The 17925-nt window shown below is 39.7% G+C and overlaps 1 protein-coding gene across 16 annotated transcripts in view; it reads right to left on the reverse strand.

Annotated features, from left to right (window-relative positions):
* TENM1 (teneurin transmembrane protein 1) overlaps positions 1-17925 on the reverse strand; it is a 1007752-nt gene continuing 989827 nt past the window's right edge. For 15 of the 16 annotated variants that reach the window (XM_030497216.1, XM_030497220.1, XM_030497215.1 and 12 more), the window contains 5 exons: positions 13501-13797; positions 9096-9483; positions 7201-8421; positions 6572-6714; positions 1855-5047 (listed from right to left, as the gene is read on the reverse strand). In XM_030497216.1, the coding sequence (XP_030353076.1) occupies positions 4289-5047; positions 6572-6714; positions 7201-8421; positions 9096-9483; positions 13501-13797 (2808 nt within the window). In that variant the 3' untranslated portion in view covers positions 1855-4288. Of the gene's footprint in view, positions 5048-6571; positions 6715-7200; positions 8422-9095; positions 9484-13500; positions 13798-17925 lie in introns of all 16 variants that reach the window. The other variant, XM_030497214.1, reaches the window with a different exon arrangement.

Below are 17925 nucleotides of genomic sequence, written 5' to 3' on the forward strand. Positions count from 1 at the left end.
TCAGTTTGCACCTTTATTTTTTAAAAATGAAATAGTCAAAGTACTTTCTTTTTCAAATATCGACACATAATATATTAACTTTTAGTATTTACAGCGTGTTGCTGGGATGTTCTTGTAGAAAATGCATGCTTCTGGTCTGAAACCCAGAGCAAAATGCATCAGACCATTTAACTGCAGCCATATAACATAGACCTGTACAGTATCCAGTCACTATTCAGCACAGGAGTTAGAGCAGGAATAAAAAAATTGGGATCTATTGTTTCCTAGCAACGAGGCTGAGGCCATTATAACACAATTTCTGTAAGATCAGAACCTCTAACTGGTGTTAGACAGAAACCGAAGATCGTGGCATACATTGTAAACGTTTTTACTGTTGATGAGAAAGCTAAAAAGGAACATTACTTTGACATATATTGTATGCTATGCTTCTCTTTCTTGTTTATTGACACTTCTGCCTGAAGAGTATGAAGATTTTAATGTTTTATCATGGTTCATACAAGTAAAATACTGTCAAGGACACGATCTGATATAATAACATTTATTAAAAGGCTAAAGTCCATCACAAGATCTAAGGAAAGACTGGAAATTGTCGAACATGTTTCCTTAGACAAATAATGGCAGGTGACAAATGCCCGGAGAAATCCACAGCGAGTCCGACTCCACCATTCCCAGTTCCTGCCAAGAAGTGACTCCTCTGGCAGTTAGGGCGCTTTCGACCTGGTATGTTTTGTATCAAGGAGAGGTTTAAATAACAGTCAGCATTAATAGGGAAAACCCTCACTGCTGTCAGCGGCAGCCTCATCCGAGTGGCACTGTGCTAGATCAGCTGCCCTATGGCAAATGTCCCCGAGCAAGCTACCACCCTGTCAGGGATCCGCCCATCTCTTTTTTGCTCGGGCTACAGTAGGAGCTCCTCTGCCTAAACCACCTTCCCCTTTGGAAGTGTACCTTGGCTTCCAGCAGCACCCACTGCTGTTGCTCACCTTGGAAGGCAGAGTGGGGCTTGGTGGGCAGGGGGTGCAGGGCTGGGACCCCAGAGCTGTGGAAGCAACTGTGGCTAAAAAGGGAGGCCACGTCTACCTGGCTCCTGTACAGCTGAGAGGACGTTAAAAGAGCTGAAACCAAACAGCTAGGATGTGTATACCGAGTTGCACATTGACCAGTTCATATATATTTATTTGGCTATGTTCTACATAGATATCTATATATATATATTTATACCTTTCAAATGTTCTAGATTTGCTAAATAAATATGAAAGCAAAGGAAACATTACTTGTACACACTATTTGTTTGGCTGTCATTAAAAATACAGCACGTATTTCGCATGGTAGATACTTTGCTACAGGATAGTGTGCAATAGTGATTTTATTTTATTTTATTTTAAATTTTTTTTTTTTTTTTTAATTTTCAGAACCTTGTTTGCAGTGCAGAACGCTAGCATCAAATTATCTGATCTAAGTAACAGTAAAAATTTCCACGCCATTATTTCTCTTTTTGTCATTTGGGTCTCTACGCTGTAGTGCAAAATAAAAAATAATAAAAAAAAAAAAGGAAAACTGCAAAAAATCCAGCACTGAGAAATCAGTCTAACTACTAGGGGAAAAGAAAAAACCAAGGATACTGAAATATTCCCTGCCTCCATCTGAGGTTGTTCATGAACAAGATGTCCCAAAGCTATTTGTTTGCTCAGTTTTCACAAATCACTCCTGGTTGGCCCATGCGCAGCTACTTCAGTCTTCAGTGCTCTTTCAGTAATAACTCATTTCTTTAGCACTGTCACCTCAACACAACATTTATATTTAGTTTCCTAAATGTCTGAAACTGTTATGATGAAAGTATTTATTTTTTTTTTCTTCTGTAACCGGGCCATGTAATGTCTTGTGATTCCTTATACAACCACATTCTTATAAGAAATATTGTTCAAAAATGTACCTTAGACTGTACCCAGGAACTGGGAAAATGCCAAATGTACTTTCATTGACAAACTTGTAACACATTTCACTCTTCGATCTTTTGGCATAATATGAGAACAACAGTAATCAAGGCAGTATTAAAAAACACAGCTGTAGTAATACAAAGTGCATTTCCTGCATATAATACAAATATAACTTTAAGAAACTAAAGGCACAAGCTAACTAAATATGTATTACATACTAGAAATGCACAGTTCAAGGTAATTCTAACAGCTTCCAATATTTGCTTATAATGGGTATTTAAAGCAGTTTGAAAATGATCCTCATTAGTGAATTGCAAAAAAGTATAATTGCTTAAAATATAAGTAAAATAGACTCTAATATTGACATCTCGGATCAGTGATAAAATACATCATCACGTTTATGAATGCACTCTTATATACAATTCATAACTTATTCTTCCATTGATTAAAAGCGTATTAGAGGCTTGAGGATTTGAAAGTCCGTTTTTAGGCTGGTGTGGAGGTATTCAAATTCTCCGTGGTTGTATGGAAAATTACAGAAATCAGAGCTGACAAACCCAGATGTTGCCAGCTCCCAATTCTGTCCATTAGTTAATGATGAGCCTGATCAAAATGTGGATGTGCAGATTTTGGTCCACAGTTCCCCCTGGCTGGGGAGCGGAAGGAGTCTGGAAAGAGACGTTAATGGGGTGAGACCAGAGTTCAAACCCCTGGGCGGGTTCAGGCTCATCTCTAACTTTGGTACAGTCTGCTCCACTTGCCCAAAAACAAGGGGAAAAAAAGAAAACTGGAAAGAAGGGAAGAAAGACAAAGAAAGCACTTTGTTGGCTTCAGTAATATGAGCAGAAATTGTTTCAACATATTTACTATGTCTGTTTTGAAAGAAATGTGCAATAACATCACTGTTACGGATACACAGGCTCTATTACAAGACTTCTAGCTCCATCTGAAAGTCAGTATAGGAAATCTGCTCTCCCGTCCCTCCCACCCTGTGTGCCCTCCCCACCTCCCAATAATCAGGTCTTTTAGAAATGACTAGCTGAAGAAAGGATCACCTACTCTGCTATGAAATAACTGTGCCAGCAGCGCATGATACCTTGGGAAATAAAAATTTCTGTCCATGCAATATAATGCTTTTCTATGCTCTCTAGATATTGAGCTGAAAAGTGAAGAGTCATCCCCAAAATGACTCTACGTTTATCAACATATTCACTATCCACACTTAGGTTCACCAACTCCCAATCCACCAATCTTCTTCAGACTTGAAAAAATGAATAATACAACAGGATTATTAATTTGAGATGAAAATAACACGATGCCTAAAACCAACAACACTGCAATTTCCAAATGATCTGTGAAAAGACGAGTCCTGGCCCAATGACTACAGACAGGACTGATACTGCACGGCTTGTCCTTACCACACCGTGTGGGCCCTCCCATGTGGACAACAAGGGTTGTCCTGAAAGCACTGAGTTAAAGCCCACCCTGGAGCACACTGATGTCAGTGGAGAGACTCCAGTTGACTACAGTGCTCGCAAAGCTCTTCTTTGGCCACCCCTGACACCCATCTGAGGCCCATCAGGATGGTGCCACGCTGCACCTCTCCTCCAGGAAGATCAGCAGCTCTACGTGTGCTGCCGGACTCCAGCATAAACCAGTGCCAAGGGAAACCTTGGGAGAGAGGCCTCCACATGCAAAAGTAGACACAAGGCGGCATTCGTCACTGAGAGGTGGCAAAGCTAAAGGCCATATGGGACAGCCTTTTACGTATTGTATCCAATACAAGTTGCGTTTCCCAGATTAGAAAACCCCTTAGATCACAGCTGTGAGGAACGACATGTGTGGGGTCGGTGAGCAACTACAAAGTTCCCATACACAGTCTGGTTTCTATATGCAATCCCTTGAACTTCTGGGAGACGTCACTGGGATAAAAACTACCCAGTGAATATGGGCTGCAGAATCAAGCTCTGTAACCCTTTAAATAACTGGTGAATTATTAAATCAATGACAACAAAAAAGCTGTGTTTCTTTAGCAGGCAGCAGAGCACGCTGCGGTCTGCCCTACCCCACGGGGACGCGCGCAGGTCGCGCTGCTCAGCCGTCAGGACTCTGCTTCTGAAGGTTTTGAATACTGCCACACAAGAACTAAAAATCGTCACTGTCATCTCTCAAAGAGTTAAACGAACAATATTAAAATACCATCTTCTGTCACATTTAAAGGCAGTTGGATATGTTTTTTTTCCTCTATATTTATATATACAGAGTTCTGATCTAGAAAAACCAATACAATAAACCATTTTACGTTTAAAAACAGGCAGTCTTTGGTGACGCAAAGGCAGAGATTTTCTTTGTTACCTTCTGCCTATTTCACTCTGTCTCATAAAGTGAATATTATTGGCACTGTCAGAAAGTTCGAGATACTGCTCCACAGATAAAACAAAATATCCATCATAACCTTGTACCCGCCCAGTGCTTAAAAGCTGCTGTTTCTCTCCATCTGTCCATGCCCTAATACCTTCTTCCCCTTCCTGCAGCCGTCTCTGCTCCTTAGTCCAGGCCTGAGCCACAGCTCTCTGCCTGGCTACCTCTAACACATGGTTCTTTTCTTCTTCGACCGTTGTTCCATACCGAACGTTAAAGCAGAGTGCGCCGTGCTGGAGCTGGATGTCAGCAAAGCGTCTAGTCCTCCCATTGATGACAGAAGTCATCTGCGACACCGTGACGTTGACGCCATTCTCCAAGATGCGTCGTCCTCCAGTGTTGCCGATGAGGGCCAAATCTTCTTCCAAAGACCCCAGCTTGATGAAGTAATGCGTGTCTCGGCCCTCTATGGTAAAATGCAGGTTCTCCAGGTAGTGAGCGTTGTTGAGGATGGCAGCAATGCGCCGGCTGTCCTCGTTAGCCACACCTATGATGTCAGCTGTCACTAAACCGTCCTTTATAGCGAATTTGATGCCTTTTCCGAATACTGAAGGAACAGCTGCAAATCTTGGTTGCTTCACTCCTTCATAGCACTTGCCATCACTATACCTGGGTGTCATAGGAAGTTGATCCAAGGATATGAAGTTTCGGAGTTGCTTTTGTAGCTCGCACTGAATGCCAAGGATAGTCTGGAAAAGAAAATACCAGTAAAGTTTGCAGCTGAGGCATCTTGCAGTTCAATATAGCGTCTCACAGACCCTACTAATCTCTTTATTGCTTAGAATGGATCTTCAATTTGTTTGGAAAACATCATGCACATCTACAGAGCCTGGGTATATGCACAGGCTTTCTAATCACCTAAGGCATTGTTTTCTGCATCTTTGACTCTTTTATTTCTAGGAAACAAACAGAAAACACGTTTATTAAAAACGCTATTTTTGTATTTACTCTTCCTTTTTTTGATTCCACCCCTCCTTGAATTGCTACTCTAAGGGCTGGCTTTCAACTCTTAGGCATGGGGAAACCTGAACTCAAAGCTGTGCTCTTTGACATGATTCTATGCGTAGTCTCTGTGTGTCTAATTATGTCTTCTGTAAAACAGCAGTAACAGTTTTCATAGCCCATTCTTTAAGGAAAGTAGGCTGCAAAGGTCTCAAGATACTAGAACAATAAGAACCAGGCAAGTACATCAGATTCATAGACTGAGGCTAAAAAAAACCCCCTCACTCCAACCAGCTGTTTGTCTTTCAACACTATACCCATCACTACACTTTTTCTGTGCTTTTGTAACAGCTTCTTTAATATCCCAGTGACAATTTTGCATGAACATGCTCCTACGTCCGGAACTAGGTCTGACCCTCCAGCCCTCTGCACTTCTTGCAGTCATTTGTGCATGGAAAAAGAGGTGTGCAAAATGCTGTGAACATGAACTCACAACACTTTATACTTCCTTTTCCTGACTGCATTAGAGGAAAGGTGTCTTTTCTCTCTCATCTTTGCAAAATCATATTTCATTGTTAACAGATGCTCATATGGTCAAATGCAGAACATGAACATCTGCTCAGAATATCGGTAGTTGGTTCTGTTGATGTTTCACTGATTGGTAGACCCTGATAGCTGCTGCATGGCTCTTCTTTACTGAAAATAAGCCCTGGAACAAGATTGAGTTTCACAGACCCCCCCTATAAATCCATAGCAAAATTTCTCTTTTCCTTTCTCTTTCCTTTCTCTTTTCAATAACTATGCTGCTGCTGTACCTCAATAACAAGAGGTACAGACTTGTAAAGCTGTTTTTACGCTCAGTGATTTTGCATCTCTTGTTGCATCTTTGCTAACAAAGATGAAAATCTGTTGTTTTAATATTTAATCTCACAAAATTTTTTGTAGCTTTTTCAATTTTCACACAAACACCCTAACACTTTTACCCTTTTGTTTCTCAAATTTGGACAGTTTCTCTGTAAAGAGCTGCAAAGTTGTTGCTAAAAGCACTGTGTTTCTAAAAGCGTCTCCTTAAACCTCTCACTCCACTCTGAATTAACGTGCATAGAATTAACGTGTGTATAGAATTAACATGAAAGTTTCTAGCATTGTTAGACTATTTGCCTTGCCTGTTATGGAGAAAGATACAGTCACATTGTTTCCTTGGTTCCAATATATTCTAATAAAAATCCTTATTTTAGTATTAGAAGCAGCTGAACAGAGTTTTTGCTGACCTTTCCAGGATCCCACTCCTGGGTTTTTGCTTGAAGCTCTAGAAGTTCGTATGTTGTCCCCAAAGCTTCTATCTCTGGTTTTGGGAATCCAGGTAGTACATTGTGCAACTGGAAACCAAACAGCTCTAGCCAACTTCCAATGTCTACAAAACAAGGAAAGGATGCTAGCAATAAGGTACATAACTCCTAGAAAAAGCGTGGGTAGTCTGCAGAAATTGCAGCTATGCAGAAATAATGATTTCACATCCATTTATGTTTTCAGTACTGGTTACAGCATTTATTGTAGCAAACAAAGTATTTGATTACAAAGCATAGCTATACTGAGATCAATAGTGTACCTTCTATTTATAATGGAAAAAATTCAAATTAAGCTGCCCCCATTCTTCCTCTAATTTTAGCACTTAGAAAAGCAGCAGAAACAGTTATTAATTATTTTCTTGGTTACCATAAAGGCTATAGAAAACAGATCAAGCTCACTAAAATGTTATCTATTAAAGACATGAATTTAACATATGTAAGATTAAAGCCAAATAATAACTTCGGACGTATGCAAAAGATTTCTGGAGTCTCAAATCCATGCCAGAATTTGATAGAAAGTTGTAGTTTCTTGAGATACATGTTACTTTTACCTGTTGTGTACTTAGCAACATCTTGGATTCTGCCAACTGGGTAATTATTTTCAAATGAGTAGAGATTAAATGGTTGTGGGACAGCATTCAGGTGTTTCCATATGTGATGGTTTGGTGTCGTCCACCGACCAGCAATGACATCATAGTCCCGCTGGCCCAGATGAACTAATTTAGTAAGAGAATCATAGAGCCCTCCATGAAAACCAATGATAACCTGGAAATCTGGATTAGTCTCCTGGTAGATCTCTCCATATGGGGTGTACAGAATTTCTTTTATGACTTGGCCCCGACTGCTAAATACAGCTAGAGGTGTTCCAGTGTTATCACAAGCAACATAATATTCTTCTCCACTGCTTAATTCCATTGCAATGAGATGACCTTGGAGATCATAATACAGGGATGTTATTTCTGAGCTGGTATGATTGTACAAGTGAGTAACTCTTATTGGGTTGGAGAGATCAGCATAAAAGAACTGTAAGTGTTGTCCGAGGCTTGACTTGCTCGCAACTCTTCTTCCAAGACCATCATAACAGTATTGCACAGTCCAGCCAGACACTTTGTTGTATGCTTTGTTCAGCAGACCGTTAGAGTTGTATTCAAAGATCTCATTGCCTCTTTGCCTGAGAAAACCATCTTCATCCATTTTATATTGAATTTCTCCAAGTCTAGTAATGCGATCTCTCAGATCGTATCTCAGAGGAGTGAGGCGTGCGCTGTTCCCATGGCTCAGCAAGTTGATGTTGCCATTAAGGTCATAGCTGTAGCGCCACTGGGTTTTATCATTCACAGACACCGTCTGAAGCTGACCATCAGCATCATATTCATAAAAGTATCTTGTTATATTGGCATCTACACCTACGCGTATATCACAGATCACCATACGACCCGTATTATCATACTGGATGGTCATCCAGTAAGCGATAGACTTGAGAATTTCATATTGTACTTCAATCACCTGACCATTGGCACTAAAAATTTTGGTATGTTTCATCACAGTGGTGGTTATAACTTGGTTTAAATCATAATTAATGACACTGAATTTTCCGAATTGTTCGGTCCTGCCAGAAACATCGACGTAACGGTACAGATCTATGGGAAGAGGCGTCTCGTTTATCATGGCCTGCATGCTCGTGACACGGAAGTTGTTATAGCTGTAATCAAATCTGGCATTTACAAGCCCTTCTTCACTAAACCTGAAGATCTGGCGGCCAATAAGTGGACCTGTCCAAAACAAACAGGGGCAGAGGAAAAGCAAGAAGAATAATAAATTATATCCACAGTATACTTAGCCTACCGATCAAGCACAGACAGGCAATGAACTCAAATATACCCTTAAGCCTTACTGCTACTTAACTGTCTCAGAAAATACTATTAACTAAGAATATGTTAGGTTATTCTCTCACAAACCCTTATTAATGTTTGCTCTGCAAAATATTTATATTTTATTAACATTTGCTTAAATGAATCCTCTCTTATTAATAATTATGATTTCTGTTTACTTACAAGATAATTCTAAACTAAATTTATATTACATGGCTATTTCCTTCTTTGTATAAACAGTCCTTTTGAATTTATGCTATATTATGGTATAAACAGGGAAACTTGAAAATACAAACAATAAAACAACTTGATTTAGTATTTAGCAAATATCCACACAGTGGAATAAAAACAATCAAACATTATATGAGCTATTCCATACCAAGCAATAAAAAGAAAACTGTATTTCAAATGGGAGAGCTATATATGCCTATGGACACAGACACAGATACACACACATTTTTCTATTGAAACATAAAATATAAGAACTTGTAGACATAAAAATAATGAAATTTCATGCCAGGGAAGTGCAGGATCAGGGCCAAAAATTTTAGTAAAGTGGTCATAGTTACACAAACCTGTTTGCCTGTATCTGATGGTACAGATGAACCCATCATGCATCAAATGGATTGTTTTAATAACCCCAGAAGATTCCTCATAGGTGAACGTGACTTGAGTGGTATCATACAGAATCTCAGAAAGCCGGGACTGTTTGGTGTACTTGTAAAGGACCCTGCGCCCTGTCCCAGGGTACAGTGTCTGCAGAAGCCGTCCATCTCTGGCGATGTCCTGTATGAACGCCGCGCTGCTGTCTGGAGGGGTGTAGATGTTGCGGTAGTACCCGACGGACAGCATGGTTTGCAAGGCATGGCGCACCATGCTTGGCATGGTGACCGACAGCAAGTAGCCGGACTGGTCGTACTCAAAGATGTATCGGCGCTGGCTGTGCAACAGCAGCATCACAGACTGCAACAAATAGGAACGGCAGTGTAAGCAAACTATTATTCATCTAGGGAGTGCCTCATGGTTAAGGAAATGCTGAAACAACCATCCACTCCTGTAGTTTGGTCTTACTGTCTGCACAATGCCAAGTGAAGCTTTCAGTTCCAGGAGACCTGGCCAGCAAGGTGGTACAAAACAGGAGAATAATAGTAAGTTTAGAGGTAAGGACCTCCAAACTGGAAGGCAGATTTGGCGCTCAGTAGCATTTCAGCCTCACGCTGACTTGCTATGTTGCTTTGAAATATTTAGGTCGTCCTCCCAGGAAGCAAAACCAGAGAGAACCTTTTCTGCACACACAGGCAGAGCATCTGCACTAGCAGATGTTTCTAGGGCAGGTGCAAAGGGGAAACTTTCAGTGGTGTGTACAAGGCGTTTAGCTTTTATTGGCACTCTGCATATCTCTAGCACAGACCTACCCCTTTTTCTGTATGTCTTCTATTAAATGCACGTTTCCCCCAGAGGTCACATGCTTACAGATGAAGAAAACAGTCTGCAGGTTCTTTGGTGTGACTACTTCTAGCTCTGTTTTTTAATGGTTACAAAGAATATAATTTCTGCAGAGGTACTTGATATTTTGCCCTGTGCTGGTTAATTGTGGCTGGTCAATGAAATCTGGCTGGTTTGTTTGGCATATGAATACGTAAAGTCACAGTGTTGCAGAGTACGAGCCCACTGGTGGACAGTCACTGTTGAAACATCCTTGCCACAGTACCTGAGCTGAGACAGAGTGCTGACACTTCACAGTTTTTAGCTCACAGCCCAAACCTACCAGGCACATAAGCAAATTTATCAGGCTTCTGCGTGATTGAGACATCCCCTAAAACAAAGTCTTATGAGGAACAGCGTGACTGCTTTTCCATAAAGCATTGGGGAAAGAAATCAGAAAAAAGGGCTTTTTATATCCTCTAAGCTCAAAAATCTTCTCTGGGAAAAAACCATCAATAGCTCAGCTCTGCAATGTGTTAAGTAACACTGGCCCTAAGCCACTTTGCTCTGACAAATATCTCAAGTGTTTATTCAAAGGGCCAAAGACAGGCTAAGCCTTGGCCATCCTCTCTGCAGCCCCGGCCCCCTGCCCTCCCAAGATGTATTTCTTCCTGCCCTTGGTGAAAGGCATCTGTCACCTGTACACAAGCCAGAGAGCACCAACATATGCCACTCACAAGTCACCCTCTGCCAACTGGTGACGACAGACCTTTACATCGAGCTTTCTCTGATCGCTTTACTGCTAATCTGCCAAGCATTTCTAACATGCACAGGGTTTATTCTGTTTTCACCTTCCGTCAAGAGTCCCCAGTCTGCAGTAAACCACTGGCTGAACTCTCTCCTAGCACTGATGTGATGCCTCTCTCTCAATACTGCTCCCGGGCCTGTTTTTAAGCTGTCTGCCATTGACAGAGTATGAATAACAAGATCAGAAACATCTCTAATATAACTTTAGTGCCCCTGTGTGCCATTTTTACAGCACTTTGTGGCTTTTCCACTTTTGTTCAGGATAGTAAAAGGATAGACAGTACAAGGGTTGGAGACTTAGTATCCTCTCTAGCCTATGAGAAGATACCTCTAAAATTAATTCCCAATTCATCCTAATAATATTACAATAGATTTTTCACTCTTTGCACAAATTGGGTTCTAATTGTTTTAACGGATTTCAGAGGGTAGCTCATCAAACATCCAGAGAGCTGTCATTTTATAAAAGCAACCAGAGCCTGATCAACCACGTAATGATTGATGCCACATGGTATATCAAGACAAACAGCCAGTGGCAATTACTTGGAGCTCTAGTGGGGATCCACAGAAATGCTGAGCATCACCACTAGATGTCATTTCTGTCCAACATACGCACACAGCCACTCATCTATTTTGCCCGGTGGTAAACAGCAGGATCTTGGAAGCAAGCTTGGAATATACAGGAAATTTTATAACACCGTTAACTAATTGAGGAAAGTGATCAAAACAAGAAGAACTGGATCTCATCAGTAAAAACTATTTACAGTGCTACTGTCATAGTGCTTTTAAAACCTAAAGTATTGGAGGTTGTTTTAGAAGGAGTAGAGATTTTTGAAGATGTACAATTATAGATTCATAGAATGGTTTGGGTTGGAAGGGACCTTAAAGATCATCTAGTTCCAACTCCCCTTCCATGGGCAGGGACGCCTCACACTAGACCAGGTTGCTCAAATTAACTCATCAAGTGCTAAAAATGAAGAATTAAATAACTGTGAATTGGAAGTGAATTACAGAATTGATTTTTTGATAAAAGGAATCATTGGATCTTACGAGGTTTCAGACAACCTTTAGCAATCATTATGTAATTAACACAATGAGTTATTGACTTTAATGGAACCACAAAATGATATTTCATTGTCTAATTTTGATAGTGAATCCATCTTTCCTTGGCACAAGGAACAAACAGTGATGAAAGTACATTAAATGATTGGAGATCATGTCCATGGTGTGTATGAGTTCCAATTATTTTAACGACCAATTACAGCATAACCTGCTAGCTTTTGCCATTTGCTCTTACAAGATCAGGATTTGGCCACTTGTGTAGAATTCCAGAATAACAGTTTTAAGTTATATGACTTTATTTATAAGCTCATCCTAAACTAAGAACAGACAAAGTGTTTTGGAAAGATAAGAAGTATACATCTTTCCAAAATTATGGTCCATTAGACCCAAAGAAAAAAATAAGATTCCTCCAAAAGGCACATTGCCCAAATATTTGAAAGCTCTACTAAATGCCTGTTTACTTGCAAGTTGCAGAAAAGCACAGAGACAAAAGAAGTCCTGACAAATTCATCTGAACCAAACTTCTGAAGCTTCTAGGGTTTGCCAATCTTGCTAATATGTTCAAGAATCATTCTGCATGCAAACAAGGAAGGAATCACATTTTTATGCATTCTCCAGTCTCAATGATTTTTTTTCTCCGTGTTAGGTTTAAGTTTTTTGAGGATCAAGCTTAAATACGTTCAAAATAAGTACACCAAAGCTTATCGTAAAAGTACACATTTGGAACTATTTTATGTATAAATAACTTCAAAGCCATTGGATTTTCTGTGTGGAATACCCCCTATCAGTTTTACCTCATCTGCACCCTTCTAGCCTTTCCCTGTGGTTAAGAGGTTCAGAGAAAATGTTCTGCAAACTCACAGTATATTGGATAGTCCAAGATGTTGCTATTTAAAAATAAAAGGGTTAAAAAGATGCTGTTTTAACACAATTTCACACTAAGTTTTGAAAGCTTTGAAAATACAGGTTGGCCTTTTGGTTTTGGGAGACAAGGACCAAATGAAGTGCTTCTACAGATGAAAGAAATGCTGTTCTTCCTCAGTCTGTACAACACTTATTCCCTCATTTTGTGACCATTATCCATAGACATAAATGAAAATTACAATACTCAGGCAATTTAGACACGAAGTCACTACAAAAGCAGAGCAATAACTTATTTCATATTAATGTTGCCCCCCAAATGGCTCTCATAAATACTGAAGTAAACTTTCACCTCACAGGATCAATCCCTTTTTTACAGTGCAGCACTGAATAGATATAAGCTTGTACTTGCTGCTCATCATTTTGGTTTTAAAGAGCTGTGTTTATGTGGAGCAAAGAGTTCCCTTTCAGTACTGTTATATTTTTGACTATGTTATACAGAGTAGCAACATGTTTTTCAGCAGTGAGCATGTCCTTTGCTCACTTAGACTGAGACCAGGAAGTCATTTTTACTTACCAATTAAACAAATCTGAGGCGCTGATAACTTTTTCAGAACTAAACTGTGGTAGGTTTGAATGGGTGGCATGTAAGCCCAACCATTTCCAGAGACATTTTTATTTAGTTATGTAATTGTATGCATTTTTTGTTTCAAAAGTGTTAAATACTCTTGCAAGAGTGGCATTATAACATAGTTCATCATATAATATCTCTATAAAACCAAATATTTTTGGCCTTGGTACAACAATCCACTTTTAAAAATCATTTACCTTTTCTAAATATGTGTAACTCCATATTTTACCATCTGCCCATGTTCTGGAAATTATGTTCCCACTTGGATCATACTCCATTTTCTCAGTCCAGGTTCCTCTTTGGATATAGGTGACTAATCCAGAATGCGAATAAGTGATATTGACCTCATTGTACTTGCTGATGGGTGACCATAGAACTGGGCGTCCTGTCTGGTCATACATAATCCGAAGAGTGAATTTTCGATGATCATCATAAATCTTTCCTGTTCTGGTTACATGATCAAAATCAATGGAGAGCAGGTTTCTGTTGTGGGCCTAAACACAAAGATAGAGCAAAGTAAGAAAACCATGCATTTAATCACACACAACACAAACATGTCTGTGTCAGCTCCAATCAAAATGTGCAGTGGTTTAACATTATGATGGAAAATTTAGGCCTTATTAAAGACAAGAAAATAGAAAAATATTCACACAAGAAAGAGGAGGACCAAGAAACAAATGCTGCTTCCATTCAGCGTTGTTATACTTCCATTACAGGATGTTTCCTATTTCCACGTACTAAACACTCACCTCTGCTCTCATTTTTCCCTAAGTTTTTCATCTCAACTGCAGACGGACTTTTTGATTCCAGCAAAGACGTGTAGTTAAGCCCACAAATTAACAAAGATATCCTATCTCACATCCTCTCTTTTAAGGTCTGTTAATGTTGACAGGTCAGCTACTGCTCTGAGACAGCCCACACCAGGTCACGTGCCGATGCTGCAAAGGCAAGAGCTGTGCTTGCAGCTCCCAAAGACCCTGCTTGACAGCATCTTCATACTTCTTCACAAAACCACCCCACTCCCAGAGCTCGTGACAGCCAGTGGCAGCAGTGCCTGGTGCCAGCCATGCCTGGTGCCAGCCATATTCCTCACCGCAGCTCTCTCCACATTTGGGACCTGCCACATCTGTTAAGCTCACTGTGCCTGACAGACGAACACAGTGACTGTGTTACGAGCTGTTAACATTTATGGTCCAACAGGAAAATGCAGAGGGGCAGCCCAGTTCTCAGTTTGAAATCAAGTTCAAAGCAGATTCGTGAACACAAAACATATTTATCCAGCGTTCTCATCATCTGCCTCCTTACATCATCCACTCACTGGGCAATCACTATTAAAACTCCATTTAAATCAGAGATATAATTTAGGGAACCATAAAACATTGTTCATTGACTTGTCTTTTTCAGATCAATGCTCAAAGTGCTCATTGTATTAACCTGCTGCATTTTATCTAATCACTTGTATTAATCTATTCCAATTAATAACTTCTTTACAGCAGAGACGATGTCAGTGCAGGTGTTAGCACAGTGCACAGCGCAGTGCTAACTCCTCACTGAGACCTGGAGGCATAGCCATAAAGGAAATGGTTAAGAATATCTGTTTAATAATTCAAGCTGTGATCATATGGTGGTAGTGATTAGAAACAACCTTTTTTTTTCCTTCCCACTTTCTGTTTTTAGATACAAAATAATTTGAAAATCTAGAAGAAGCAGGTGTTCTTTCCTCAACTACCATTCCTGGGGTTTTATATACACACATGTCTAACTTTAATAGTGTTCATTTACAATAGCTATAAAATACCTATATACTCCTGTAGACTGCTGTAACTATTACAATTTATGCTCTAATGATAGTTAAGGAGCCCAAGTAAAATGTGATGCTCAGTTCAACTCACAGAGTGAAAATAAGGTTTGGGTGGATGCCATTACTTCCCTTGTATTCCACATTTTATGTCTCATTAGTTTACTTTCTTGTATTAGGTTTAAGTTAAATTTAACACCCTTCTCAAGGGACAGGACAATACGCTGGTAGCAGGCCTCATTTCAACATCGTCAGTGGCTTCTTAAAGATGACTCCTCCAACGTACATACAATGCAGTAAGGAGCCCCTGTGAGAGGGTGGAGATCATATGTCCTCTTACAAGCCAGGGAAAACTGGTTTCTGAAAGCAATGTCAGGTCAGAATGTCAGCTGCTGAAAATAAGGAGAAAACTCAGCTGACTTACTTCAATAGTAATACTAGTAATGCATAAAAGATATATTTATTATATATTTTTAAACACTAGTGGACTCTACTTCCATTAGTTTTATAGCTAGAAATCTCGCAGTGTAAATAATCATATAAATGTGCACTTCTCTTGACTCTCATTCTCAAGCCTAAACTGTCTAGAATCTGTAAATCAGATGAGATGATTGTATTATTTCCTTGTCTGTGTTTTGATTTGAGTCAATGTAAATGGATACACACTGGCAGACGATTTGGTCCTATCATTAGAAATTGCTGTAAGACTGGTAAATGAAAGGAGATAATTTGCTAAATGCCATAATAAACATAGCTGTCAAAGCCTTTATGTGCAGGACTTTTGAACTGAGGCCAGTGAGTTACTTCCTTTTTTATTAAAAAAAAAAAAAGGCAAAAATAAGTAAGACTGGCCAAGCATTCAATTTTCAATTTTGTAGATATTCAGTTATAAAACCTGGACTGCATCCAATGCCAAGTTCCTCTAAGTTATGCAAAAGACAGGAGGGAACAGAGCTGCATTCTAATCAGTATATTACTATGCATCATGCTCATTGGTTTTAACAGCAGCTTTTGCTTCATTTTTAGAAGTCAATTAAAATAGCAGTTCAATTGATAAAAAAGAAGTCTTGCTAGATTAAGATTGATGTTAAAATGCCTGATTGTACATAGATTTATTATTAATATAAAATGCATACATGCCTACGGACTGTTTTATATACTTTCAGGAACTGCCAGGGCAGGCGGTTCTTCACTTAAAGGAAACCTGTGATTAATTCCTGTTTCCCACATTGGTTTAGATACTGAGATAAAGTTAGATGTCTGTTCTAGCATTTCAGTTAACTTACTCACTCCTGTTCTATTTCTAGAGCAGGGAATTCGCACCATGCAAAAATCTCACTTTTTAAAACACAACGTTTACAGCATTACTCAGAACGTGCTAACTGTGGTCTCTTTCCAAAACTGGAAATAACATTAATAGAGAGACATGCTTTCAAGATGGTTGCTAATTGCGATTAAGAATTCAAAATGGTAGGACCAGGCAGAGAAGGAAAAGCTTTCTTCTCTTCAACTAGGTCATCCTTTATCTCATCCCCAGTTACCTGCCTCCTAATTTATACCTGTTAACACTCAAAGCCCTTGGTTTCAATAATGGTATCAGGACTGATCTCTAAGTAACATCTATAAACCTCCTTTCTATGCTTTTTTTTCCCCTCAGAAAGCTCTTCCATTGTGCTGTTTTTCTCTTTGACTGAGGGCTCCCACAAGTCTGTTCATTTCCATTGAGAACTGGTCCAATCCCCAGAGCTTTTCTTTACAAATAGTTTCAAAGTTCAGCATAGTTCTTTCTGCCCTACATTGCAAGCTTTCTACTGCGCCACAACATATTAAGTGTTTAAAAACTTTCTTTGTAAAATATAACTTAAAATGAAACTAAAAGTTTTCAGAAGGTCTCACCGGAACCTCATCCAGCAGAAGGGCTTCTAATGATGCCACATTTTTTTTTCCCAGCAGTACTCAACGATCTGTCAACAGCCCTAAATCCTTTTCATTATTTGGTGTATTGCTTTAAACACACTATATGATGGTATTTTTGCTCCTGCTGTCCTGTGTATTTCCTTTAATCACGCAGGAAGATAGAAGTCTCTGGGTAAATGCTGCTGGTCTTTTGCCTTCCTTGCCACCTACAGTGTTCCAGCTCCTGCCACCTCCACTGATTCCCCACTCCACCAGCATCCCAAGCAAACACCTCACTGCTAAAGCTGAACTCCAAGACCCAAATATTTCATCTATCCTCCAATGTACTTCTTATCGGTAGTAACAGCCTCAATAGTCCATTCGTCCCTTTCTCTTGTGCCTATTTACATGGCATATCCTATGTCTTGAATATTTCTTGTTCTTTCCACTATCAAATCCTTGTTTAATGTCCTATCCCATCAGGTTCCTTCCCACCTTGCCATGACAGTCCTCGGACAGGCAGTCCTAGAGCTCAGTGCAGTCAATGGAAGGGAAAAGACTGTAATACAACTTGTCCTTCTGAGTAGGCAGGGAAAATCCATAAACCCCCTTGATCTTGGATAGGTATAAAAAGACACAGTTTACAGAAATAACAATGCAATGCTCAACAGTTGCGATGCTAGTGGGTACTTTTGGAGGGACACAGAATATAAGACAGCAGCATATCAAAATTATTCTTACACTGCACCTTCCATCCTCTCATGGGATGAAGGTGAAGGTGGACATAGAGGAGTACATGAGGAGTATGAGTGGTTCTCTGCACCAACAGATTGATCCAGAGGTAGGTCAATCAGCTGAGATACGGACAGCTTCAGCATTGCAGTATTTCAATGAACATTTTATAGCTCCAGCCAGAAATTTGTGAATT

The sequence above is a fragment of the Strigops habroptila genome, chromosome 9 (assembly GCF_004027225.2).
Source record: "Strigops habroptila isolate Jane chromosome 9, bStrHab1.2.pri, whole genome shotgun sequence".
NCBI lineage: Eukaryota > Metazoa > Chordata > Aves > Psittaciformes > Psittacidae > Strigops > Strigops habroptila.